Source organism: Pleurodeles waltl, chromosome 8 (genome assembly GCF_031143425.1).
Source record: "Pleurodeles waltl isolate 20211129_DDA chromosome 8, aPleWal1.hap1.20221129, whole genome shotgun sequence".
NCBI classification, from domain to species: Eukaryota; Metazoa; Chordata; class Amphibia; order Caudata; family Salamandridae; genus Pleurodeles; species Pleurodeles waltl.
Window position 1 is genome coordinate 807060968 of NC_090447.1, and position 27506 is coordinate 807088473.

At 45.4% G+C, this 27506-nt stretch overlaps 1 protein-coding gene across 1 annotated transcript in view; it reads left to right on the top strand.

Moving 5' to 3' along the window:
- Positions 1-27506, top strand: part of NALCN (sodium leak channel, non-selective) — a 2264872-nt gene that overhangs the window by 1981098 nt on the left and 256268 nt on the right. The window contains exons 18-19 of the mRNA XM_069205064.1: positions 1743-1844; positions 2266-2335. Of these exons, the coding sequence (XP_069061165.1) occupies positions 1743-1844; positions 2266-2335 (172 nt within the window). The remainder of the gene's footprint in view (positions 1-1742; positions 1845-2265; positions 2336-27506) is intronic.

Here is a 27506-nt window from a genome sequence, read left to right on the forward strand (position 1 = left end):
CTGACAGCACACTACATTCTAATGCACTAATTTTACTGCAAAAGCGCACTTATTTGTGCAAAAGCCAAGCGGTTACGAGTTACACTGATAACTGGCCTTAGACATTATTAGTATATAGCTAAGAGCTGCCCTAAAGTTGTGGCAAGTGCAATTGTGCGTTTTACCCGTTTTTTATTAGAAAACAAAGATGCATACTAAGATGAAATCACCATCGAGCTGCCTTCTCATATGCCTATGTTTTTTGGTTTATTGGTGCTGGCCAGGCCCAGAGAAAGGGAAAAGCCAAAAAGATGAAGTTATCTCCTGGTAGCAATGATCGTGCATTGCACTGAATTGCTGTACAGTTTTGTACAGTGGCGGTTCGCGGGGCGCAGAAGGGACAGTGTGGCGTACCGAGGGGGGGGGATAAAAATGAAAATAAATATGAAAAAAAATACTTACCTCCTCGCCGTTGCGCTGCTCCGCTCTGCTGCTCTGTCTTCTTGCTGCAGGTACAGGCTCCTAGCCAGACTGGGAGCCTGTGCAGGCTCTCTCCAGCCCAGCAACAGTGTTGCTGGGCTGGAGAGAGTCCTGTGCGCATGTGTGTTTAGCCGGCATGAGACGGCCGGCCAAACATACATGCGCAGTGAGGAGGAGTCCTGTGCACTCCCACTCAGTGCACGTCACCCCCGTGGCCCCGCCCCTTTCAAAGAAGACAATAATAAACATAGTTCATTATTGTTTTCTTTGAAAGGTTTTGCAGCTGCTGCTGCTGGCTGGGGAACAATGCCCCTCCGCCCTAATGGAGGAGCCGCCCCTGGTTTTGTATTTCCACTCCTTTTGTAAGGGTAAAAAAGAGAAGATTGCTATTTCAGAGGCCAGGACCTGTACTGTGAAATACGTACTCAGCAACTATTTTTCTGGAGAGATGTTATTAGCTGGTGTTAGCCTGTATCATACTTTCCACTTAGGTGGGTTCTGAAAGCCAATCCACACCTTTTGATTCTGCACCCAGAACTTAGTGCATATTTATCAAGACTTTCTAAGGTAGATAAGTGATGTAACGCAGGAAAAAGTCTTGATAAACTGTTTACTTTTCAAGGGAAATCAATTTTGCATTGTAAAGTTGGCCTTGGCTTAGCATTTTTCACAACTTTGTTTCAAGGGGATGTTCCATGGGTGGAAGTTGCATGTTCCAAAGCTACCACTAATGGTTTTTGATACAAAAACAGATCAACAAAGATTTTCTAACTTGGACTTGTACACAGAATAGTGCCTCCTGGAGGCAGGCACAAAGTCAGAGACATGTTTTAATTTCTCCAAACATTTCCCTTATTGCATGTGTGCTGCACTATACCGCACAGATCCAGTGGATGAAATGCCGAAAATAATTCAACTTGCAATGACTCAAAATGGGGGCCTTCAAAAGAGCCAGTCCACTTTGCATTGACGTGGGTTCTTTTCCAGTTTTTGACATTGCTTTGCAGGGGTTTATTCACATTGTGAGGAGATGTGGCCTAGTGGTTAGTGCTGCAATCTTTGCAACATGTGTTTGAATCTCACTTTTGGCTCAATAGCCTATGATTCTTGGCAATTTACTTTATCTTCCGATGCCAAAAAAAAAAGATTTAACAAAACGTGAAATATAATTTTAGTTCTGTAATAAATCATCTCAGTGTATACAAAAGCATGAATGCAATACTTTCTTACTGTAATTAAACTTTGTTAAGGACTTATCAGCTGTTTTTTCACACTGTTTTAAGGGCCTGCACAAGGCAACGCATGCTGAGTGGATCCTTTGAGGGACAACCTGCCAAGGAGCGGTCAATTCTCAGTGTGCAGCATCACATCCGGCAAGAGCGCAGGTGACTATGCTCAGTAAGGCGTCAGCCTGAAACGCGATCGCTGGACAATTTTCCTGAACAAATTCATTTTATACAGGCTGCATCTAAAGCGACTCAAACGTGGATTAAATGGTACATTTTGGCTGTTAAAGTGATGAAAACTGATTGCCCTATATAAATGGATAGCAAGCTTTTCATTTCAAATTTCACTTCCTCCTTTGACTGCAGAACTATCAATTTAGGGATCAGAGGGGGGAAATTGGTTTCTGTTAGGCCAGATTAAAGACCATTGAAGAAGGCATCAGCTTCAGATGTAAACTGTGATAAGGGTTATAAACTGGAGATAATGTATGTCAGGATTTTGGTTCCTCGTAATACCAAAGACATAAAGGTCAAAAGCTGTTATTTGAATTTCACATCTATTTGGTTTTGATTGTTTCAGGTCGCTTAGGCATGGCTCCAACAGCCAGAGAATCAGCAGGGGCAAATCGCTGGAAACCCTAACACAAGATGTAAGTACCACGGAAAATATATCTTTAAGCTGTAGCTATATATTGTTGTGATGCACTTGTTTACTGAGCGGTCAGCATTGCTTGGTGTGTGTAGGAGCACACAGATTTTCTTAAGGGCTCGTCTGTCTGTGCTGTTAAATGCTGGGGTTGCTGAATACCAAGTCTTGATTCCACCTCTTTTTACCACCACCCTAACCTTACTGTCTCTTTATCTTTATTCTTTGCCACCCCTTCCTTGTATCTGTTCGCTATTCTCCTATGTCTCTCTTCATCCCTCGTTACCCCTCTGGCTCTGAGTCATAGTCCGATAATGAAAAATAAGTTCTGGTCCCAAAAACGAGAGCCCATGCCCCCCACCTGCAACCCCTGCCACAAAGTGAACACTCCAGCTCTTTCTAGGGACGCCTCTTTGTGGTTTTAATTCCGTTTGTTCATACGATATTGATGGAAAATGTTTGCCTCCACAGTGTGGATGCTAAAAAGCGTGCTACATCTATAATTGCGGTTTCTTTTTCGAAGTATATTAATAAGATACTCAAACAGATCCCTAAGCGTGCACATTTTTGCCATGCTTAGTGGCAGGCTATGCGAGGGTACGAAACTTAATAATAAATGTGAACGACAGTGCGAGTTGTAAATGGTTTTGCGAATCATAATTTCAGCACTCCGATTTCCTGCAAATTGCTAGGAAAATGGGGTAAAAAGAGGTGTTTCCCTCTTCCCTGGTGGTCTAATTGAAATACATTGATGCTTTGTGAAAACCCAGGCAGTCGCAAAGCGTTAAGTGGTTATCAAGTCCTCATCCGCCAGTAACTATTTGCTGATTGGAGCCCGCCCGTGAGGGACAGCTTCTCCCGTGCGAATGAGCGCTTTTGTACATCAGGGGAAGCTCAGTGACACATCTTGGCATTGCACCCCTCGTCCCTTCAGGGGCCGGGGCTGCCATGCCTTGAAGGGGCAAGGATGGCAACAATGGAATTTTCCAAACGCATATCTGTTTTTCCCTTTTGTCACAAGTATTTACCGAGGGAATCCTGCATAAGGAATGTTGTTGAGACAGGGATACTGCAAACCCTTCCGACCCGACTCTTCAGCCTGTCACCCAAATCAGACATCCGAGCACAGTGCAAAGAGTAGGCCACGGCACATCACAAACGCTTCGCAAAGACAATTTATTCGATGGAACCCGGCCAGTGTTGCCTTTGGCCTTACATCTGCAAATGAGTTCGAGGGAGCAACCTGATATCTTTTGAGAAAATATTTATTTTACTTTATGTTGATATGTTTTGTTTTAGGTATTCGATATAGCTCTGTCCTTGCTCCAAGGAAGAAGGCTAGAAACCGTTCTAGAGAGAGCATTTGACAGGAGCCCCTCAAACTTCGAGGCACTGTGCATAGAGGAGCAATATATGTTGCTTCTATTGGAGACTAGATTGTAAAAACAAGTTGTGAATTGGGAAGGAAGTTCGAATGCTGGGAGACTGAAGGGGACTAGAGAGCACTCTGTACTGTTCATCTTTAAAATATATATTTACAAGAATATACAAGCAATATTTATAGCTCACGTTGTCATTAGCCCCAGAAAAATGTTCACCTAGAGACAACGGAAAGTGTTCAGTTTGAAGTGAAAAAATAATATTTTTGCAAATGCATAAGCATTTTTGTAAATGCGTATAATAGTTATGTTAATTTTATCCTATAATATAAGTGATTATCTTAATAATTTGGTGCCTATTGTGCATCGGCGTAATTGGTCTTTGGCTAAAAGGATCTATCTAACTGCTGAGCTTATGCGTACAGAAGGGCATTTTATTTCCAAAATGACAACTCATTGAAGATGGATGGAAAATTAACCTCAAGCTGTGTTCTTCCTGCTGCCTGTGAAAAGTGGCTGGTAATTACTTAATGAAACGTCTTTGTTAGCTGACAAAGTTAAAGTATGGTTATAATAAGTAAACCAACTAGATGAAACAAGCAGGAATCTTCCGGCAAGATGCACTGATCCATCCCATAGACTTTCTATTCACAGAATAGGTCTATTGATCCATTAGTATCCAGTGGAAGAAATCCAACTGGGGCGAGGGCGGCAAACATCATTTATATGTGATATAGCCATGAGTGTCAGTAAGATGTAGCTGGGGTGGCAGTAGAGTCACCCATTGGTAGTATGGATGAACTAGATTCAAAATATACTGCGAAGGAGGTACTGGGGAGGTCGAGTGATCAAGCTACTCATTTGAGCGTTCCAGTGAATAGTTCATGATGAAAGGTAAACTGTAAAATGTCAAGGGGAAAGTGGAAAAATAGCTTTAACTATTTTCAGTCAATGTCGGTGGGAAGAGAAGTTGGGGGATCGGTACTAGGCCAACGCCACAGTTCCATTACACCGGAACAATCTCACGTAATTTCAGGGATTTTTCGCTACATTTACGACACAAATTAAAAGTAGGTTTAATTAAATATTTTCACATATTTAAAACACATTGATTTTAATGCAACACATAATAACAGCTAAAGATGACCGTTTGTTTCCTAAACTAGGCTATGTACATGTACATGTGGTTGCTTTGATACTGCAAGCACACATAGTGCCTTTTTATATCACATGTTAATTAAGGAATGTATTTAAAAACGATATGAAAGTCGATGAAAACACGAGTCATTGCAATTAAAATTAGACATGCGCACTGCAAAATGTCCGCCATAATTCCCCTTGCTTTATGGAAGCATCATTTGGAGTTTGAATGGTATTTTCCTTTTAAACTACAGTGATATGGATAATAACATCTTTGCCAAAAATACATAAATTTTTTTCAGGACAGACATTTTAAGCACAGTTTCCTTCTGAGTAAGTTCGGTTAAACATTTTACACGATAGTTATTGCTTGTAAAATATAAAAATGAACAAAGACAGTTGAAAGTAGCTCCAATTATTGCTACTAGACATTGGCACTCATTTTAACATGGGCGGTAAAAACTGCCTACCGCCGCGGAGATGACTGCCAAAAGACCGTCGCCGCGGCTTCCAGCTGTCCGCCATATTATTACCACAGCCGGATTTCCGCCTCAAAAGTGGAAATCCGTCTGTGGTCATACCGGCAGATGGCAGTAAGGTAGCACTGCTGCCACCAGCAGCGCCACACCAGTAGACCGTCACCAGCCGTGTTATGACCAATAATACAGCCTGGTGGTGTTCTGCTGGCGAACGCTGCTGGCGGTAGCAGCGCCCCGTCCCGTCTCCTGCCGGAGGACCCCCTGGATCCAGGTAAGTCGGTTCTCTGTCAGGGGAATGGAGTGGGGGGTGTTGTATGTGTGTGTGGGTGTGTGTGAATATTTGTGTGTGCGTGGATGCGGGTGTGTGTTGCGCGTTGAACGCATGTGTGCATGTATTGAGGTGTGAGTGCGTGTATGTTGTGTTATGTGAATGTGTGCATGTTTGAAATTGTGTGCGGATGTGTGTGTGAATGGATGTATGCATGCGTGTAAGCATGTGGGAATGGGTGTGTGTATGCGCGTGTGTGTGTGTGTGAAGGGGGTTTGAATGTAGGAGGGGTGGGGGGTCTGGAGAGGTGTGGGGTTAACTTGAGAGGAAGGGGGGGAGACCCCTACCAGTGACAGGGAAGGAATTCCCTGTCACTGATATGGCCTATCGCCATGGTTTTTGTGGCATTCCGAACGCCACAGAAACCATGGCAGTAGGCGGGGTCATAATCCCTCAAGCGGTACAATGGCGGCCGCTGGGCTGGAGATGGATATCTCCAGCTCAGCGGCCATTACCGCCGTGGCGGTCGGAGTGGTAAGCCAACCCGCCAATGTCATAATATGGTGGTAAGTACGCCAGCCTGTTGGTGGTACTTACCGCCACATTAACGCCGACCGCCGGGGCCGTAATGACCCCTATAATGTCTGAATACAAATGTTTGAAAATGAATACGTGATTCAGAATTCAGTGCAAATGACTTTAGGTTATGCAATCTTTCTTTCTTCAGTGTTAAATAACTTACTCTGGAATATTTTCTTTCAATATTCTGTAGAATCCGAATTTATAAATTGTATATATTTAAAATAGATTTGGTTTGATGTGATATAGAAATGTAATAGATAGTTATATCTTCAATTATGAAAATGTAAAATAGATTTATATAATATAATATCGAATCCGCCTCCTGATCAACTACTTCAATAACCTAATAAGACGTAACAATTTGGCACTGTTAATGACCAATTTGAATGAATATGTCTCAGAGGCATATTTGTAAAAAAAAAAATTTATGTATATTTTTATATGTATTTATATATTTATGGTTTGCTTTCTTTATGATTGTAGCCCTGAAGAAGTCCTTGCGGACGAACATGGTTACTATAAATTCTGATTTATATTCTTTATGGACGTTATGAACCATAAAAGGAAAGGATCATCATGAATATATTTCCTTGAATAAAGATTTGTTTCATCAATAAGAAGTGTTGGAAATTTGTGCCATCTACTACTGTGGAAATGAAAATTTTTAAAGCATTCACATTAACAAGAGAAATATATATGAGTGCTGAGTTGTAAGAATAAAAATGGTTTTCCAGGACTTGTCCTGGTGTTTTGAGGACTTGGACGGCTGGCCTTCAAGACTCGTGCACCATATATAGGGATGAAAATTGAAAACTGAAATTTACATATCTACTAGTGTGGAGATGTGCAGCACCTATCGCCTTTGCCCTTCTTCTTTTTTGACTGAATTCATTTTTGTGGGCTTTAGGACTCTGGGCCCTTTACCACTGCTAACCAGTGCTGAAGTGCTTGTGCCCTCCCCCAAAACATACTAAAGTTAGTTTACACCTAATTGGCACATTTCATTTTCTTGTAGGTCCCTAATAAATGGTATTCTGTGTAAAATAAATGCTAGTAGTCAGTCTGCAGCACTCATTGTGCCCCCCACCAAAATAACACTTTAAAACATGTCTTAGTCCTGCAGTGCAGTTTTAAACTTCCATTCGACCTGGCAAAATAAATATTTTGCCAGGCCCAAACCTTCTTTTTTAATACTTATGACTCACACCCAACGTAGGCCCTAAAAGCCCCTAGGTCAGGGTACATGGTATTCAAAAAGCAGGAAATGTGAGTTTAAGTGTTATGGCCCATATTTATACTTTTTTAGCACCGCATTTGCGTACTTTTTTGGCGCAAACGTACAAAATGCAATTGTATTTAGTAAGTTTGCGCCGATTTTGCGTCAAAAAATGACACAAATGCGGCGCCAAAAAAGTATAAATATGGGCCTATATGTTATGGCAGTAAAAAAACCTTTGCAGTTATTTATCACTGCCATAAGGGCTGCCTGTCCTGCAGGCTAACACTGGGTAGCCTTATTACATCTGTGACTGGGGGTGAGTGAAAGGTTTCAACGCTCCGTCCATCATTTTATTTTGTGGTTTTGCTATGTGCACAGTAAGTGGCAAGGGTATGCCCAGACATGGGTCCCTTGATCACTGTGCCACTGGATTCAAACTAGCCTAGCTGACGAGGGGTGATACCCCGAAACTGGTCCCAGGGTGCTTGTTTCCGGTCCAAGGAGGACCTGGCTTGGCAGGTTGGGCTGGACAGTTCCCCTGGGGAGCAGGGTCAATACTAATGTACAAATGGCTGGGTCCAAACTGGGATGACAAGGCAAGCAAAAGAACAATGGATTTAACCCAGATCTGTGACTGGGGTGGGTTTTTGAAAAGTTTCAGCACTCCGTCCATTATCTTTTTGTGTTGCTAAAGTTGCCCTAGGTGCCAGGGCATACCTGGACATGAGTCCCTTGCTCACAGTATCACTGGATTCAAGCTAGCATGGCTGATGAGGGGTGATACAAAAAAACCATTCCCAGGATGCTTGTTTCTGGTCCAGTGAGGACCTGGCCTGGCAGTTCTGGCTGGACTGTTCCCATAGGGAGCAGGGTCAAGACTGGTTTGCATATGGCTGGGTCCAAACTGAGGTGTCATGGTGAGCTAAATAACAAAGGATTAAACCCAGATCTGTGACTGGGGGCGAGTTTTTGAAAAGATTCAACACTCCGTCCATCTTTTTATTTTGTTGTTTTGCTATATGCACCCCAAGGGGCAATGGTATGCCTGTGCTCACTGTACACTTAATTTAAGCTAGCCTGGCTGATGAAGGGTGATACCCGAAACCAATCCCAAGAGGGCTGTTTCCGGTCCAGGGAGGACCCGCCCTGGCAGTTCGGCTGGACTGTTTCCATGGGCAGCAGGTTCAAGACTGATTTGCATGTGGCTTGGACCAACCTGGGGTGGCATGGTTGGCAAAAGAACGATGGATTTAACCAGGATCTGTCACCTGGGGTGAGTGTTTGAAAAGTTTCAATGCTCTGACCTTCATCTTTTTGTGTTGCAAAAGTTGCCCTAAGTGGCCAGGGTATGCCCAGACGTGGGTCCCTTGCTCAATGTGCCACTGGATTCAAGCTAGCCTGGCTGATGAGGAGTGATATGCCGAAACCAATCCTAGGATGCCTGTTTCCGGTCCAAGGGGGACTTGGCCTGGCAGTTTGGGCTGGACTGTTCCCATAGGGAGCAGGGTTAAGACTGATTTCCATATGGCTGGGTCCAAATTGGGGTGCCCAGGTGAGCAAAAGAATGATGGATTTAACCCAGATCTGTGACTATGGATGAGTGTTTGAAAAGTTTCAGCACTCCGTCCATCATCCTTTTGTTTTGCTAAAGTTCTGTTGTGCTGCCAGACAGTGAGGGAAAGGAAGTGTAGGTGTGGACAGTATAGGTCATCCTACCAGGGAAGGGCTCTACCCAGCCCCACTTGCACTTCAAAGAGCTTTGCCTCCTGCACACAAAGGAAGCTGGCACCAGGCCTGCCCTTACTATTGACATCCTAGACAGTTACGATCCAAGCTCAGGAAGAAGGAAATGGAGACAAATGGAGCATCCCTCACCCACAGACTGGCACATAAAGGTAGCACTCTCAGACCTCACATCGGATCACTCCTGAACCCGTGGAAGATTCAGAAGAAGGCCTGCCTTGCTGCCCTTCTGCCTGAGGAAGAAAGACTCTACCTGCTCACTTGAGCCCAGGTACACCAGTGTCATTCCAAGGCCTAGCTAGCGAGCCTCCTGTGTGAGCTACAGGGGCACAACAAGCTTCCAGAAGCCTCCCCGAACTGCCCAGCTGACCACCACCAACTGGACCTGCCTGAGCACCAACACTAGCCTCTGCCTGTAGTGATTCTTGATCCCAAAGCGGTGCCATTCAGGTCCTGGATTGTAGTTCTCATGAAGAAAAGGTTATAATCCTTAAAGTTTGGCTCCTCAAGACCGCAAACGGGTCGGTTCACACCAAGACTCTGCCATGTGTGATGACCTCAAATGCGAAGTTCCAGCAAGACCTGCTTTTTGTACCAGCAGCGACTTTCTGTGACAACCTGCAATGCAGGACCTGCACTTCTTGTGGACTTCGACCATCTGCAACAGTCCACCAATGTGACTCTCCAACAATGATCGTATCTTCTTGCCACAGTAACAACCGTCCACGAAGCCCTCACAGGCTCCTCCAACACAAACTGAACGCTTCATGCCAGGACTTGAAAAGGTAACTTTTCAGCGGAACTAACCTGGTCTGTTTATCTGGTCCACGCTCCATCAGTCAGCATGAACTTGTAACCTTCCCCGGGACTAGCTCAAGCAGATAACGGCGAGTGCACTATTTTCACTCAAAATGTAATATATATATATATATATATATATATATATATATATAGAGAGAGAGAGAGAGAGAGGGAGGGAGGGAGAGATATATATAATTCTACTAATTAAATTTGGTTCTTTTTGGTGTCCTTTTATTTATTAAATTTTACTCAATTTTTCTAAATTGGTTTGGGATTTTTCCTCTGTTGTACTTTCACTTTATTACTGTTTAGGTGCTGCATACATACTTTACACATTGCCTTTAAGTAAAGTCTGACTGCTTTTGTGCCAAGTTACCATAGGGTTAACCACATGTTCATATAGTGACTTTTGTGCTCTGCTCTGATTAGGATTGCATTAATTATTTGAGTGGGGATTCCTCTCAACTAATAACCCAATTTCTCACAGTGTGCATTTTTCAAAATGGACTGCCCCTTGTTCTCAGCGGAACCAGAAATGTTCTGCTAACTCCAAAACAATATGTGCAATCTACAAACTGACAGCTATAGGTGCCTTTAACACACAGGAAGGGTAGAAAGAGATGCATCATAGGAAGTGGAATTTCAGGGTCATTTTCACTTTCTCTACAAGAGTAGTATGTGTGACAAGCAGACTTGTATTAAACTGCTGTCAATTTTAGCAGAAAATGACTAGATTACTAGAAAATGATGTGTAAACCAACTAAGAGAACACCTTATATTGCTGAAGCATAGGTTTGATAATAGCACCAACCTGATTAAAATGCCTGCCTACACAAGGTGCCATTTTGGACAAAGATACTGTGAAGCAGTTCAGGAGCACAAGGAATTCCTGACTCCCTGACATGATACATAGGAGAATTGTTCATTTGCTAGAAAGTCCTGTCTGGATTGAGTTTCCTTACCAGAGCTGAGAATGCCAGATAGCTGATTTAATCCTGGACTCTGTGGCTTGTTGCTTGTTAGTAGTGCCTTGTTGTCCTCCTGTTGTGGCTCCAGTGCTAAGAAGCCTTTTTGTACTGGTATGTTTTAAGTGCAAGAGAATAACAGGGAGTAGAAGACAAGGAAGTATATCCCTTCCTAAGCCAACATTCTCTATGCCCATGCCTATCCTAGGACAGACGATTGAGCACACTTTGGTCAAGGTATGTGCTGAATTCGATCATTAGGCCACAGCTCTACATATTTAACAAATGTGGGGTAATCCTACACTACCAAACAGGACTTACAGGAGCAGCAATCCACTAAACCACAAGATAAGATTGTTCATCTGGAGCTGCAGTAAAACACTTGTGGAACCACCTGACATCCTACACTGGTGCTGAAAGTACGTTTCACTCAGCATACACAGCACACCAGGCTTTTTTTCAGACACTGATGAGAAAGATATTTCATAATTTATTGAAAATGTGTCCTCCTTTTGGCTTTCTAGAACCCTAACCACAATTTCTGTGAACCCACTCATTTCTTTCTTTTATAAAGGGCATTCTTTCATTTTTATAGATTTGATTCCTCAAAAAAGGTGTTCAGGTGTGCCACACTTTTGTAATAAATTCAGATTTTTAGCACTCTAGTTGTTCATTAAAGCACTGTAGTAAATCTGCAGTTGAACAGTGGGGATTTAACTGGAAGGCTGCTTCTGGTACTGAAAGTAAATGTTTCAGTCAGAATTCCAGACTCCTTTTCTGACATTGATGAAAAATATATTTGAGAATTTATAGGAAATGTGTCTTCATTTTAGATTTCCCGAGCACTAACCATAATTTCTGTGACAGAAGGAAACCCCTAATATGTTCATTTATTTGCAGCACCCTCTGTGGGAAATACTTTCAGTTTAAAAGCTTTGGTTGAATCAAGATGGTGATACCAAAATATCTCCTACTTCAGAAAAAGGTTTCTAACATGAGGAATCCTTATGATATATCAAAGAAATGATACAGAGAAAAAGACAAGAAAAAAGAAAAAACAGAGAACACACAAAAAAACAGAAAATACAACAACCATAAAGAGAGAAAACAAGAAAAAGAACAACCAAAACAAACAGCCAACAAACAACTATCTGAAGAGCATTACCCAATGATATGTGTGTTGACATATTTCATTTCAAAATACAATTATATAGTAATAAAGTGTAATCTGTAGGAATAATATAGAAATAATAAATATATAACCTGGGAAACAAAACACTAAAAATAACATATAAACCACTCATACCAGCAATCACACCATAAAAACATATAAAGACCAGACAACTTGATATGAAGTAAGGACAAAATGCATGCTCAGGGCTGATAGACCTGAATAACAAGCTATTTTCTATACAGACAAAAAAACCATTACAAGATGGCAATAAAAACTCCGTCAAATAACATTTGTATGGCATCTGAAGTCTCAGTGCTCCTATTTCATTAGATAATATTTAATACAGAGAATTTCTTCTTCCATCGAAAACTTATGGCAGTCTGAACCTCATTGTAAAAGGGGTAACTGGCTGTTAAAGCCTTGGTATCTTATATTTCCATCATGTCCAAATATAATCATGTCTTGGTCCAATTCAAAAACGTGCTGATGCGCGTTTTGGTGAGGCGTGACCCTGTCCAGGGTCACCCACCTTCCTCAGGGCACCTATATATTTTACATAGATAACATTTATTTCTCCCAGGAAAATAATAATCAGCCTTCGGGCTTGTACCAGCAAATGTTTCCTATTCTCCAACAGAATTATTGAATCTTTTATCCTGATGGCATGGAGTGAAGTACATGATAGATCACCCAAACATGTGCCTCCTCGTAAACGTTCGTCCGAATTGTAACACTATAAGGACAATGTCCTTTTGATCACCTTCCTCGTATTATATCGTAGCTCGTAACACAAAATCCATTGCTGCCGATAAGTTGTTATCTATGGATGATACGACGTATGCCATGCAAAGGAAAAAAAAAAAAAAAACAAGGTGGTGTTCAGTTATGCCTCACATTTGCCACAAAAACAGAATGTTACGACTCTATGTTCATTAGAACACTGACTTTAAGCTATATTAGAACATTGGAAGGTTCGCAGCTCCATTGAAAACAATGGAGTGCTGCGGGCTTTTACTGGCCGGTAAAAGCCCTCAGCGCCAACATTCCAATGTTCGCTTTGTTCACAGCAACAGCTGTGAACAAAGCCTCACGGAGCCCGAGGAGCCTTCGGCTCGGGCATTTAACCCCGGAGCGGGCCTTTAATAGCCGGTAGAGCCCGCTACGGCGGGTTCTAAGGCTATATTTGAACACTGAAGAATTAACTTATAGGCTGCTGTCAGGAGAAAATATTTTACTCAGAATATCAGACTTTGTTCTCACATGGTTAAGGAAGATATTGGACATGTATACAAAATGTGTTCTCATTTTAGCTTCTTGATCACTTTCCATAACCTCTATGGGAAAACCATGAGGAAAAACTGTTTTCTGTCAAAATGGTTCAACAAATCTCAGAAGAGGATCAGCATTTTAACAGGGTAAAATCACCTCACAACACCTTAGAACATTCCACAATTCCTAAAATTAGAATAGTACCAGCAACAAATTATTTATAAAGTGACTCAAATGACCCTTCATATGTGTTCCTTTTGTGACCCTCAAAAATAGACTTTGACTACAAAGTATTTCAATTGTGACCACGTCCCAGAGTTCTGCAATGGCTGCCACAACATGTCATTCATGTTGTTGCCAGCCAATAATCACGCATAACCCTAGTAGTCAGTTTGGCCCCTGGTATGTTTTTAATTCATTTTCAGACTCTGGATCATGTCTATGAGTCCGGTAATGACTGCCTCAGCGTATTGTTCATGTTGTAGTCAGCCAATCAAGACTGACCAATCCCCTATAAATTGGAAAATATGATCTGTTGGAAAATGGGTTATTGGTAGGGCAGGTAGGTACCTACACCTAGCAACAAGCCACAAACCTCCACATAAGGACAGTTAGGTCTCAGTAAATTAATCCCAGCTCTACCCTTGGTAGCTTGGCATCGAGCGTCAAGGCTTAACTTAGGAGACAAAGTGTAAAGCATTCAAATATCACAAAACAGTAATTAAATAAAACACAGGAAACCGTTTAAAAATCCAAAACCAATTTATAAAAATAGCTTATATTTTTATCTTTAAAATGGCACAAAAACAATTAAAATCGGTTCAGGGGAACCGGAGATATGAATTTTTAAAGTATTATTATTTTCTAGCGCTTAGAAACAAAAAGCGCCAATCGGGTCATCTGGTTGCACCAGGACCGGGGCAAAGTCAAACTTTCAGGCCGACCGCGATGGAGCCCTGCTCGGCTACAAGTCGCGGGAGGCCTCGGTTAAAAAGTTACCTTCTGACTTAGGCCCTCATTACGACCCTGGCGGTATAAAACCGCCAGGGCCGCGGGACGCGGTGGCACAGCCGACAGGCCGGCGGTGCCCCGCGGGGCATTCTGACCGCGGCGGCTTAGCCGCGGTCAGAGAAGGGAAACCGGCGGTCTCCCGCCGGTTTCCCGCTGCCCCCAGGAATCCTCCAAGCCGGCGCAGCTTGCTGCGCCGGCTTGGGGATTCCGACTCCCCCTCCCGCCATCCAGTTCCTGGCGGTTCTCCCGCCGGGAACCGGATGGCGGGAGGGGGAGTCTCGGGGCCCCTGGGGGCCCCTGCAGTGCCCATGCCAATGGCATGGGCACTGCAGGGGCCCCCGTAAGAGGGCCCCTACAAGTATTTCACTGTCTGCTTGGCAGACAGTGAAATACGCGACGGGTGCAAATGCACCCGTCGCACCTTCCCACTCCGCCGGCTCGATTACGAGCCGGCATCCTCGTGGGAAGGTCGTTTTCCCCTGGGCTGGCGGGCGGCCTTTTGGCGGCCGCCCGCCGGCCCAAGGGAAAACTTGAAATACCCGCCGCGGTCTTTTGACCGCGGCGCGGTATTTTGGATGGCGGAATTCTGGCGGGCGGCCTCCGCCGCCCGCCAGAATCAGAATGAGGGCCTTAGTCTCTTTTTTTTGATGTTTTTCTTCCCCGGGACGAACCTGCCAGTTGGATCCGACCTCCTGGAGCCCTTGTCCGGATACGCGAAGTCGGTTTCCTCGGTGGTGATTTTTACCTTCGGACTTAGTCGTTTTTTCGAGATGAAAATCCTTCGACCGGGGTAAACCTGGATCTTGATCCGACGTCCGTGGAGCCCTTCTCGGATACGATGGCTGGAAGGTCCCGGTCAACTTTTTACGTTCGGACTTAGTCTCTTTTTTTGGATGTTTTTCTTTACCGGGACGAACCACGAAGTCAGGCCGGGTCGCGGTTGAGGCAAGCCGGCTAGAATTTCCGCGTCGGGTCGGTCACTTTATGGAGCTTTTTAAAAAAAATTCTCCAATCTTTTCCAAACTTCTGGGGCTTCACCCAGATGTTCTTTTAAGGTTCTTTTGGGGTCCACAGCTCAGCCCAAGGGTCCAGAAGTTCTGTGATGGTCCTTGGGAAGTGCGGACTTCAACTCCCAGAATACACCTGGCGCAAACTCCTTTTTGGCCACTGGACAGTGGTCAGCTGGTCACTTTTTCAGGAGTTGGTGCAGGGGACTCTGGATAGCAATTTTTCACCTGTAGCAAACAGGGAGTCCCTCCTTGAACCAGTTGAAGCCAGGCAAAGTCCTTCTTGTGGTGAAGCCCAAGTGTGCAGCTGGTGCAGTCTTTCTGAGTGCAGGGTCCAGGTGCAGGCCAGGGGTCCAGCAGGGCAGTCCTTCTTCTCCTTGTAGTTCCTTCTTCTTGAAATTTGGTGGGGATCTGAGGCGTGGGTGCAGGTCTGCCAGTTTTATCCTTGCTCCTGGGTGAAAAGCAGGGGGGCCCTGGTTCTCCAATCAGGGACAGGGTCGTCCCCCTGTGATGACCACTTCCTGGGAAGTGTGGCAAAAATCCATCCCAGAAGGCAACAGTCTCTAAAAATCCAACATGGATGAATCTGATTTTTGGAGGTTACATCTGGCTGAGCCCACCCACTGGTGTGGCTAAAAATCATAAACACACCCCTCTCCTGCCCTCTCCTAATCTAATCAAGGGGGCACCTAGTTGTCTGGGGTTGCAGGATGTGGGGGTGTTGCTGGGTGCTGCAAATGTCCTTCTCTGCCTTTGAAGACCAGTTTGGCAGCCCTCCCCCTTCCTGCCTCACCATCTGCTGAGGGGAGATTCTCTCCCCCAAGCACATTCCTTTGTGTGAAGCCAGGCCACTTCACACCTCATTAAAGTAGCCTGGCAGAAGCTGCTGCAGGCTGGCCAATCAGAGCACAGCAGCAAAAACAATGCAGAGCTGAAATTGGCAACTTTTTAGGTAAAGTCTAAACTTTTTACCTGCACTAGTTATATTAAATCCAACAACTGGAAGTTGTGGGATTTATTACAACAATCAATTTGATACCAAATTCTTGGTATGTAACATTTAAGGAGACTTTAAAATTTAAAATAAAGTCTGCCCATTCTAGCCTATGAAGGCCATTTACTTCAATGAGGGAAAAACGAATTTGGCTGTTTTTACCTCACCAGGGCTTATAAATCTATTTTTATAAAATCCCTGCTTATAGTTACATGGCACCCAGCCCTAGGGGCACATAGGGCACACCTTAGGGGTGACTTATATGTACAAATAAGGTAGTTTATGACTTTGGAAGTACCTTTACTTCCAAAGTCGAATTTGCATATAACTTTAATTTAAAAGCAGCTAGCAAGGCAGGCTTGCTTTTAAAATGACACTGGGCACCTCAGCAATGCACCTAGGTGTGCACCACCTATGCTGTGGTCCCTAAACCTACATGCCCTACCATATACTAGGGACTTATAGGTAGGTTAACTTAGCCAATTATAATTAGCCTAATTTGCATATCCATTTTACACAGAGCACATGCCCTGGGACTGGTTAGCAGTACCCAGGGCACCATCAGAGTCAGGAAAACACCAGCATAAAGTGGAAAATGGGGGCAAAAAGTTATGGGGCCTCTGCAATCAGCCCTAGTTTCTCACACAACCCCCCCCCCCCAGCCCACACGCCCAGGAGACTCAGCCCAACCCTGGGAGAGTCTTCCTGGCTTGTTAGGCGAGGAAGACAGTGAAGAAAACTGGCTGTCCCTTTGCAGGGCCTACTCTGCCTTATATCCTCCTGTCAGGGTCACTCCCTCTGGGTAGTGAAGCCATCCCAACAGTAAAAGGACCCAACTCAAACTGAAACTTCCCTCTAGGGGGTCTTCCTCCTCTCTCTCTGCCAACTTGGGTAGTGAGGTGCCCACCTCCCCTACTCCTAACTTTGCTAGGGCAACACCTAGCTTACCCAAAGAGGTCACCCAACACTTGAGCAACCCCACCATGACCAACAGGGTCAGGGGGCCTAATTTGCTATTGGCCCTGGGGTCTGCCTCCCAGGCCAAGTACATTGCTGCCAGAAAGGCTAGCACCCAGCAGAGGCTACTGACAGCTGTTAGTACCCAGAACCACACCCTAAGCTCTCCACTGACAGGTGGCTGAGCTGCTTTAGGGGCATCTTTGGGGTCCTGGCACCCCTCTTGCTGTCTAGAGTGGGGGCCTACCACCTCCTGTGGCAGACACCCTCCTTCCACTCTCCCTTCTGTCAGTGCAGGGGCAACACCTTGCATCTGGACAGCTGCCTGACTACTCAGGACTTCCTTGGGGTCAGGTGAGGCCTCACCAGTGCCAACTCTGGGCTCCCCCCTTACTGGGGCAGAAGGCCTTTGGCTCCCTGGAACTCTCTTTAAGAGTGGCCTACCCTTCCTTTTCTTCTTTCCTTTTCTTGGGGACCCCTGTCTCCTAACTGTAGGGACTGACTCCCCAGGACTTTGGTTTGGGGGGGCGCCCTGGGCGACCACCCCATCTGTGACCAGACTCACCTCTGGGAGGTCATTGCCCAGGATACAATCTAGGGGAAGGTCAGCACTGACTACCACCCTAATCCAGTCAAGGATACCCTCCCTCTCTAGGGGCACTATGGCTACAGGTTTGGAGGTGACCTCCCCTGTGGTTATCCTGACTTTCTTTGTCTTTCCTGGGACATACATGTCTGGGGTCACTAACCGGTCACTCACTATAGTGTGACTGGCACAGGTGTCTCTCAGGCCAGTGGTGGGGATCCCATTCACTTGAATGTGGTGGAAGTGCCTACTCCCACCCTCAGGGATCACCAGCTTACCATCTGGTCCTGTCTCCCAGCACAATGCTAGGAGGACTTCATCATCTGAGGAATCCTCCTCTATGGCTACACTGGACAGCCCAGTGCTAACCACCTTCTTTGGACAGGCTGCATCTCCTCTGAAGTGACCTGTCTGCTGACAGTCAAAGCAAGCCCTACTGTCCAAGAGCTTTTTTAACCCTGGGTCTCCCTGTCTCTGCATGTCAGAGTGGGAGTGGGATTTACTCTCCTCCTTCTTAGGGTTCTGGGGTACAGAGGGAGTCTCTGTGGTGGGCTTACCACCTCCCTCCTTAGGTTTTTGGGGACCTGTCCCCCCCTTCTTGGAGTCTCCCCCCTGGGACTTGACAACCACCCTGGTTCTCAACCACTCATCAGCTGCCTCCCCTAGCTCTCTAGGGTTGGTCTGCTTAGAGTCCACTAGATGCTGGCGTAACCTTTCTTGGGTACAATTGGTCAAGATGTGCTCTCTCATGATCAGATTGTATAACCCCTCATAAGTATCTACTTTGTTACCAATAATCCAGCCCTCTAGTGCCTTTAGTGAAATGTCCACAAAGTCAACCCAAGACTGGGTACTGACCTTCTGGGTGTCCCTGAACTTCATTCTATATTGCTCTGGGGTCAGACCAAACTTCTTGGCTAAGCACCTCTTCATACTAGGGTATGAATCTGCCTCCTCCCCCCTTAAGGTCAGAAGCCTATCCCTCCCTGAGTTGGGGACCAACTCCCACAAAAGGGAACCCCAGTATTGAGGCCTAACCCTTCTCATTTGGAGTGCCCTCTCAAAGGCCCCCAGCCACTTATCTATGTCATCCCCCTCTACATAAGCAGGAACTACCCCCTTGGGTAATCTGGGGCAAACTCCCCCACCCATGGACACCTCAGCTTCATTATCGCTGCTTCCATCTCTTTTCTCTTTGTATGCCCACTTTTTCTTTTCTAGGGCCAGCTTCTCTGCTTCCAAAGCTATGTATGCTAGCTGGGCCTCCAGCTCTCTTTCTCTGATGGATGGGTTCTCTCCTCCTGAAAGGACCCCCTTCCCACCACTAGCTTTGGATCTGCCCCTAGTGACTGTATTTACTGAGGACCGTTCTTCCTCATCCTCACTTGGGCTCAGATGCCTTCCCTCCCCTGAGTGGTTAGAGCTTGCATCCTCCTTTCTTTCTCCCTCCTCTGGAGCTTCTTCTGACTCTACCTCTTGGGCCTCAGCCCATGCTGTCAGGGATGTGATCAGGATTTGCTTCCTGAGATCAGTGGTTGCAGGCAACCCTCTTTCAATACACAACCCCCTAAGCTGGACTACTGTCAGTGTGGGTAGGCTAGCCAGATCAAGCTCCATGGTTCCCTAGTTTTGTGTCAACAAAAACTTTTTGCAAAAATTGGAAACAAGAATTTAGAAAAATTACAAAAATTCAATAATTGAAATTAATCCAAATTAGAAATGAAAAACAATGTTTGCACTAGGACAATTTAAAGGATTTTTAATTTGTTTTACCCAAAACTGTAACGTGATATTGAACACAAGTACAGGATCCCGTTGCTGCTTCCAATTATGTTGGAAAATGGGTTATTGGTAGGGCAGGTAGGTACCTACACCTAGCAACAAGCCACAAACCTCCACATAAGTACAGTTAGGTCTCAGTAAATTAATCCCAGCTCTACCCTTGGTAGCTTGGCATCGAGCGTCAAGGCTTAACTTAGGAGACAAAGTGTAAAGCATTCAAATATCACAAAACAGTAATTAAATAAAACACAGGAAACAGTTTAAAAATCCAAAACCAATTTATAAAAATAGCTTATATTTTTATCTTTAAAATGACACAAAAACGACTAAAATCGGTTCAGGGGAACCGGAGATATGAATTTTTAAAGTATTATTATTTTCTAGCGCTTAGAAACAAAAAGCGCCAATCGGGTCATCTGGTTGCACCAGGACCGGGGCAAAGTCAAACTTTCAGGCCGACCGCGATGGAGCCCTGCTCGGCTACAAGTCGCGGGAGGCCTCGGTTAAAAAGTTACCTTCTGACTTAGTCTCTTTTTTTTGATGTTTTTCTTCCCCGGGACGAACCTGCCAGTTGGATCCGACCTCCTGGAGCCCTTGTCCGGATACGCGAAGTCGGTTTCCTCGGTGGTGATTTTTACCTTCGGACTTAGTCGTTTTTTCGAGATGAAAATCCTTCGACCGGGGTAAACCTGGATCTTGATCCGACGTCCGTGGAGCCCTTCTCGGATACGATGGCTGGAAGGTCCCGGTCAACTTTTTACGTTCGGACTTAGTCTCTTTTTTTGGATGTTTTTCTTTACCGGGACGAACCACGAAGTCAGGCCGGGTCGCGGTTGAGGCAAGCCGGCTAGAATTTCCGCGTCGGGTCGGTCACTTTATGGAGCTTTTTAAAAAAAATTCTCCAATCTTTTCCAAACTTCTGGGGCTTCACCCAGATGTTCTTTTAAGGTTCTTTTGGGGTCCACAGCTCACCCCAAGGGTCCAGAAGTTCTGTGATGGTCCTTGGGAAGTGTGGACTTCAACTCCCAGAATACACCTGGCGCAAACTCCTTTTTGGCCACTGGACAGTGGTCAGCTGGTCACTTTTTCAGGAGTTGGTGCAGGGGACTCTGGATAGCAATTTTTCACCTGTAGCAAACAGGGAGTCCCTCCTTGAACCAGTTGAAGCCAGGCAAAGTCCTTCTTGTGGTGAAGCCCAAGTGTGCAGCTGGTGCAGTCTTTCTGAGTGCAGGGTCCAGGTGCAGGCCAGGGGTCCAGCAGGGCAGTCCTTCTTCTCCTTGTAGTTCCTTCTTCTTGAAATTTGGTGGGGATCTGAGGCGTGGGTGCAGGTCTGCCAGTTTTATCCTTGCTCCTGGGTGAAAAGCAGGGGGGCCCTGGTTCTCCAATCAGGGACAGGGTCGTCCCCCTGTGATGACCACTTCCTGGGAAGTGTGGCAAAAATCCATCCCAGAAGGCAACAGTCTCTAAAAATCCAACATGGATGAATCTGATTTTTGGAGGTTACATCTGGCTGAGCCCACCCACTGGTGTGGCTAAAAATCATAAACACACCCCTCTCCTGCCCTCTCCTAATCTAATCAAGGGGGCACCTAGTTGTCTGGGGTTGCAGGATGTGGGGGTGTTGCTGGGTGCTGCAAATGTCCTTCTCTGCCTTTGAAGACCAGTTTGGCAGCCCTCCCCCTTCCTGCCTCACCATCTGCTGAGGGGAGATTCTCTCCCCCAAGCACATTCCTTTGTGTGAAGCCAGGCCACTTCACACCTCATTAAAGTAGCCTGGCAGAAGCTGCTGCAGGCTGGCCAATCAGAGCACAGCAGCAAAAACAATGCAGAGCTGAAATTGGCAACTTTTTAGGTAAAGTCTAAACTTTTTACCTGCACTAGTTATATTAAATCCAACAACTGGAAGTTGTGGGATTTATTACAACAATCAATTTGATACCAAATTCTTGGTATGTAACATTTAAGGAGACTTTAAAATTTAAAATAAAGTCTGCCCATTCTAGCCTATGAAGGCCATTTACTTCAATGAGGGAAAAACGAATTTGGCTGTTTTTACCTCACCAGGGCTTATAAATCTATTTTTATAAAATCCCTGCTTATAGTTACATGGCACCCAGCCCTAGGGGCACATAGGGCACACCTTAGGGGTGACTTATATTTAAAAATAAGGTAGTTTAAGACTTTGGAAGTACCTTTAATTCCAAAGTCGAATTTGCATATAACTTTAATTTAAAAGCAGCTAGCAAGGCAGGCTTGCTTTTAAAATGACACTGGGCACCTCAGCAATGCACCTAGGTGTGCACCACCTATGCTGTGGTCCCTAAACCTACATGCCCTACCATATACTAGGGACTTATAGGTAGGTTAACTTAGCCAATTATAATTAGCCTAATTTGCATATCCATTTTACACAGAGCACAGGCCCTGGGACTGGTTAGCAGTACCCAGGGCACCATCAGAGTCAGGAAAACACCAGCATAAAGTGGAAAATGGGGGCAAAAAGTTATGGGGCCTCTGCAATCAGCCCTAGTTTCTCACATGATCATTTCTAGATACCAATGGTCCATATATCACTAAAATTGTCTGGTGTTTTAACGCCTTACTGCCCACCCAAGCACTTTTTAAATGCTAACTTTAAGCCATTTGTTTTTGTATTGTTTATTTAGAAGCCATGCAATTACATATGTGGGGCGCCACTTTAACAAAGTCTAGAAAATATTTTAAGATGACCATCCACCATCAGCTCAGGGAGTCAACACAAATTAGCAAGAGGGCTGGACAGGCAAGATGGAGGGGGCTTTGGATTTAAAAGGCACTGGGAGGAACTGATAAAAGGGGAGATGGGCATTGAGAGAGAGACAGACAGAGAGACACAGAGAGAGAGAGAGAGAGAGAGAGAGAGAGGGAGAGAGAGAGAGAGAGAGTGAAGGGGGAGTAGGGAAGGAGCGCAAGAAGCGCCTCTACTGTAATGACCTCTACAGCTGTTCGAGCAGTAGCAGCACCCCCCACCCCAGCGCCTTGAGACCCTCACGGGTGAGTAGCGCACTTTACAAATGCTATGATTGATTGATTGACATCAGGAGCGGAAGCACATACCAACTGGTCAGAACAATGTAAACCCTAAATGACCCTGGGCTGGACAAACACAAGAATAGGAAGGAAGGTCATTGAATCAGAGCAGGGAAGTGATATACACAACGAAATCACCCAATTACGAACAAGGCTTGACACAAAGCCAATTCTATGTATATGCACTGTATTAAAAATGATAGGTTTGGACAACAGACAACTAAAGCTGTCTGTAGCTAAAACACAAAAATATTTCAACTTTTAAGACTAGGACAAAGAGAAATCTAATTTTAATAGCAGCTTGATTTAGCTCAACGCACCTTTGTTACCACGGACAGCATTTTCATAAAGCTTGATAAGGCATCACATCAACCTGATGGCACTATTAGCTGGAAGCACCAGACTAATTTGGACTTGGAAGTGTTGTCTTTTTTCAGGCTGGAGAAGCACAAAATTAGCAAAATTTCATTCTGTCTGTGATGCCAAAAATCCTTGCTCTCTGCTTGTGTGCCATTAGTGGAGTTGAGTGAGCTCTCACTCATGATCCAAACTGGATAGAGTAGCATGCAATGCTTCCACCAAAAGCCTGTGTTGCCTCTTCAGTGGTACAGAATGCTACATTGATGTAACTGTTCACCTAAGCTATTTTTGGTTATTCTGGTGCTTCCAGCTAGTGATGCCAATAGGTGGCTGCCTTACAAAACTTTATGATAAGGATTCCCCTCATGACTACTCTCAGGTTGTGTTAACAGCAATGGAAAATCTGCCTCATGGGTGTTTTATCCAAGTCAAAAGATTGGTTTGATGCAAGAAAAGAGATGTCCCCATTGGAATGCCACAGTAATTGGAATTGCATATGTCTTTTCATACATCTGTTGCTTATCTAAATCTGAAGTTACTTTAAGAAGGTGTAACTGGAGGGTTGTGGCCTGGCAAGATGGCCAACAGGACGTAGTTGCCAGAGTCTCCTGTACCAACTAACCTAATCCTGCATAATCCTGACACCCCTCTGCTACATAACAGCAGTGGAATGAAGATTTTGCTGCACCGGGGCCACTGATGGATGAGGGCGACTTAAATTCAGAGAGGGGAAGCAGGTGTTACCAAAGAAGGCACAAGAAGCATATTCGGCCACATAGCGACCTGTTGCGGCCTAGTTAAGTCGTGGTGCTGGGAATGCACCCAGTAGTGACTGTATTGTGCATAGGCCATCTGTCCACTGTGAGGGCTACGGTGGGAGACTGCCATCCTCCCAATGGTGCAACAGGCTCTCCTGGCACAGATGATATGACTCCCAGCTCCTTCTCATGGGTGGCAGGAGCGGGGCACCCAGCTGGGGATGCGAGCTGACGGCAGGCCCACATGGAGGCTGGAGGAAGCATGGAGAATGCGAGGCCAAGAAACAGCTCAAGCTGTCTCTGCACCAGAAGGAGAGCGAGGAGCCGGGCACCGGACTGGTTCAGACTGGCCACAGCAAGACCACTGACCCGGGGTCCCCCAGAGGGGATACTGGCAAAGTGAGTGGGAGCTGTGGATACAACCCTGGGCAAGGCTGCGGGGCATGGCCCCAGTGAAAGGAGTTGCCCTGCTGGATCACAGCAGTGAGGCTGGACGGGCCATATGGAAAACAGGAGAGGATGGAACATTGGGGGCACTTGTGGACCTTACTGAGGAGGCTATTGGGCCTTGACAGCCAGCGCCTTCAGGAGGAAGGGGCCCTGGGCGGCAGGAGCAGGGACGACTGGGGTATCCTGTCTGAGGGGCACACAGCAGTGCTGTGCTTTAGTCTGGAGACTGGCAGGAGGGCCCTGAAGAGTGGTTCTGGCCCCTGACGTATCAGTGCCTAGACTGGTGGGTGGTGGCTGGGTATTCTGGCTGATGTGGGCACAGTGACAGTGGTGGGGCCTTTGCTATTTTGCCCTACCAGTGAACCTAGAGACATCTGCTGTGCCCCCCCACACCTTGGTGACCACTGATACTACCTTGGGGCAAGCTGCTGGGGTACTTGGTGTCAGCTACGGCAGATCCTTGTGCGTGCAGTCGCTAGGTCCAGCCTGTTGGAGGCAGACCACTTGTGGGGGCTGAACTGTGCCTCTGGGGGCAGTGGACCATAGGGAAAGAGAAGACTGCACAGACACACACCTACAATACTATCACACAGTACACCACGCCTAGGCAGTCATCTCAGAGGATCACCTGGCAGGATGGCGTGGAACCTGGTGGAGTGTCCCTGGAGCAAGAGGGGAAACCTTTGTCAGCTGAATTGTTGGCAGCTATCCAGGGCTCCCAGACGGTGCTTGAACACAAAATTGAGACTGTCTCCATCAATGTAAACTTAATGAGGACTGACCTGCAGAAAGTGGTGGATAAGTTGACAACGGCAGAAAGTAACACTGTAAGGCTACAGAGGCATGCTCCTTCCTTAAAACCACAAATGGCTAAGATAACCACTATTACTCAGGAGTTGGTGACTAAGGTGAAGGACATCAAGGGCCTGCTCCTGCTGCTGTAAAAATCGAGTATTAGGTTTCCACGAGAGGGTTTAGAGTGCCTCAACAGAGGACTTCCTGGAACATTGGGTGATAATGCACGTCTGGCCACAGGGCCGCACTGATTTTTTAGTGGTGGAGAGGGCTTACAGGGTGCTGGTGACGCCCCTTCCACTGGGTGATTCTGAATCATCGAGATGATGATTGTATACTGCAAGCTGCTAGAGATGTCTATGTTTAACAACAACAAAATAGCTATATGTCCTGACTATACCAATAGAGTGCAGGAACAGCACAATCGTTCAATGCTGTAAAGCAAAAACTGCGAGTTCTGCAGTCGAAATATCTGCTGTTGTACCCTTCGAAACTAGGGGTGGGCAGAAAACTCCACTCCGCCGGCAGAGTTCTCAGAGTTTTTGCTACTCCACGCTCTGCTTGGAGAGTGGAGTTCTACAAAAAACTCCACCTACCGTCAGCGTAACAGAGTTTACTAGTGTGCTTTCTCTTGAACGTTCAGTAACCCACATCTAATATGCCCGCTTAGATAATGTACCTCTTGTGGCGAGATTAAAGGCGGAGCCAGCATTGCATGGTCCTCTGATTTTAAGGGACATTGTTAACATAAATGCTGCAGCCATCTTGAAATGTCACCTTACAAGTTTCTACTTGGTGCACCTCGAAGGCGGATAGTTACAGGATAATATATCCACATGTAAGATGTGTTTCAATTAACATTTATAACTGTTCTATATTGTAAGCCTCTATACTTACAATAAAATAATCTGTCAAAATTTGAATATGTCAATCAGCACTGAGATAAGTGAAATAGTAATTGTTTTTTAAGTAAGCTTTGTAATTAACAGAACCAATTCCCTTTGCGCTGTGGATGACACGTTTCGCAAGTCTTTTCGCGTCAAACTGTGTTTCTGGGTGACGCCTTTCTGGCTAGACGTGCATGACATCCAAAAACAGGGAAGGATCAGGACATGTTGCCTCAACTGGTTTATGCTATAAGAAAAAGGGTTTACCCACTTAACCCCACAAGACCTGGGTAATGAACAACAGTATTATAAAAGAGGTTGGTCAAGTTGTGGGAATCGATACACATAAGAATTCCAACAATGATACAATGAATCAATCATTGGGCATGCAATTTAATTGCTATTTTAATCACAGCATCTCACCCCAGCTCCATAAATGACGGCTGTAATCCGAACAGTTGTTCCAGTTGGTGAGATGGGGTGAAATGCTGTGATTAAAATAGCAATTAAATTGCATGCCCAATGATTGATTTATTGTATCATTGTTGGAATTCTTATGTGTATCGATTCCCACAACTTGACCAACCTCTTTTATAATACTGTTCAACTGGTTTATGCTTCATATGGCTGAACCCTCATTTACCGCATCTGCCTGATCTTTGGCTGCATGTTGCCCTCCAGAACATCGGTACAATGGAACTCCAGAGAGGGACATCTCTGCCTGTCGCATCAGGCCTGCTCTGCCTCCTGCTGGTAGTTGTTGCCTGTGTGCAAGTCAAAGGTATGGCCCTTTAACCTCTGTATTGCCTGGGTGGCATTATCTATCAACTAAAAGCTTTCATTTAATTTCATAGGAGCATGTCCATTTAAGGGTAGCATCACGCTCCATTCCAGCAGGGTGTGTTTTGTAAGATACCCCTCCTTTATCGGGTGTTCACTGCAGCAAGTTAATGGAAACAAGTGCTGAATTTCATTGTACCCATATAAACAAACATACTGGGGTGGCTGATTACACGCTTTGCCTGCACGCATAACTCCATGGAATTCCACAGAGTTTTTCCGTAACTCCGCAGAATTCCACAGAGTGAAACTCCATGAGCTTCACCCAGCCTTATTTGAAACTTAAAGTCATCTCCCAAGGAAAAGCATGCCTCTTTGAGCATCCAAATGAGTTCTGGGGGTGGCTGAAGATTTTGGATAAAACCCAGCTTGCCATTTGGAAGAATTCAGCCACCCAAGATCAGGCACTGGTTCTGTTTGTGGTTCCTAGGGTGGTGGGGGGTTGGGGTGGTTGAGGGGGGTTGGGGTGTGTCTCTCCCAGAGGGGCCATTTGCGGAACACAGGGCCGGGAACTCCTCGCGTCATGATCCAGGAGGCTAGCACCATGCAGGTGATGTTTACTGATCTCCTGCAGCAGACATTATACCGGCCACAATGTTAATTGTTTGATGCTGGATTGTTCCCATTAGAGTGCTCTCCCACACCCTCACTTAGGCACCC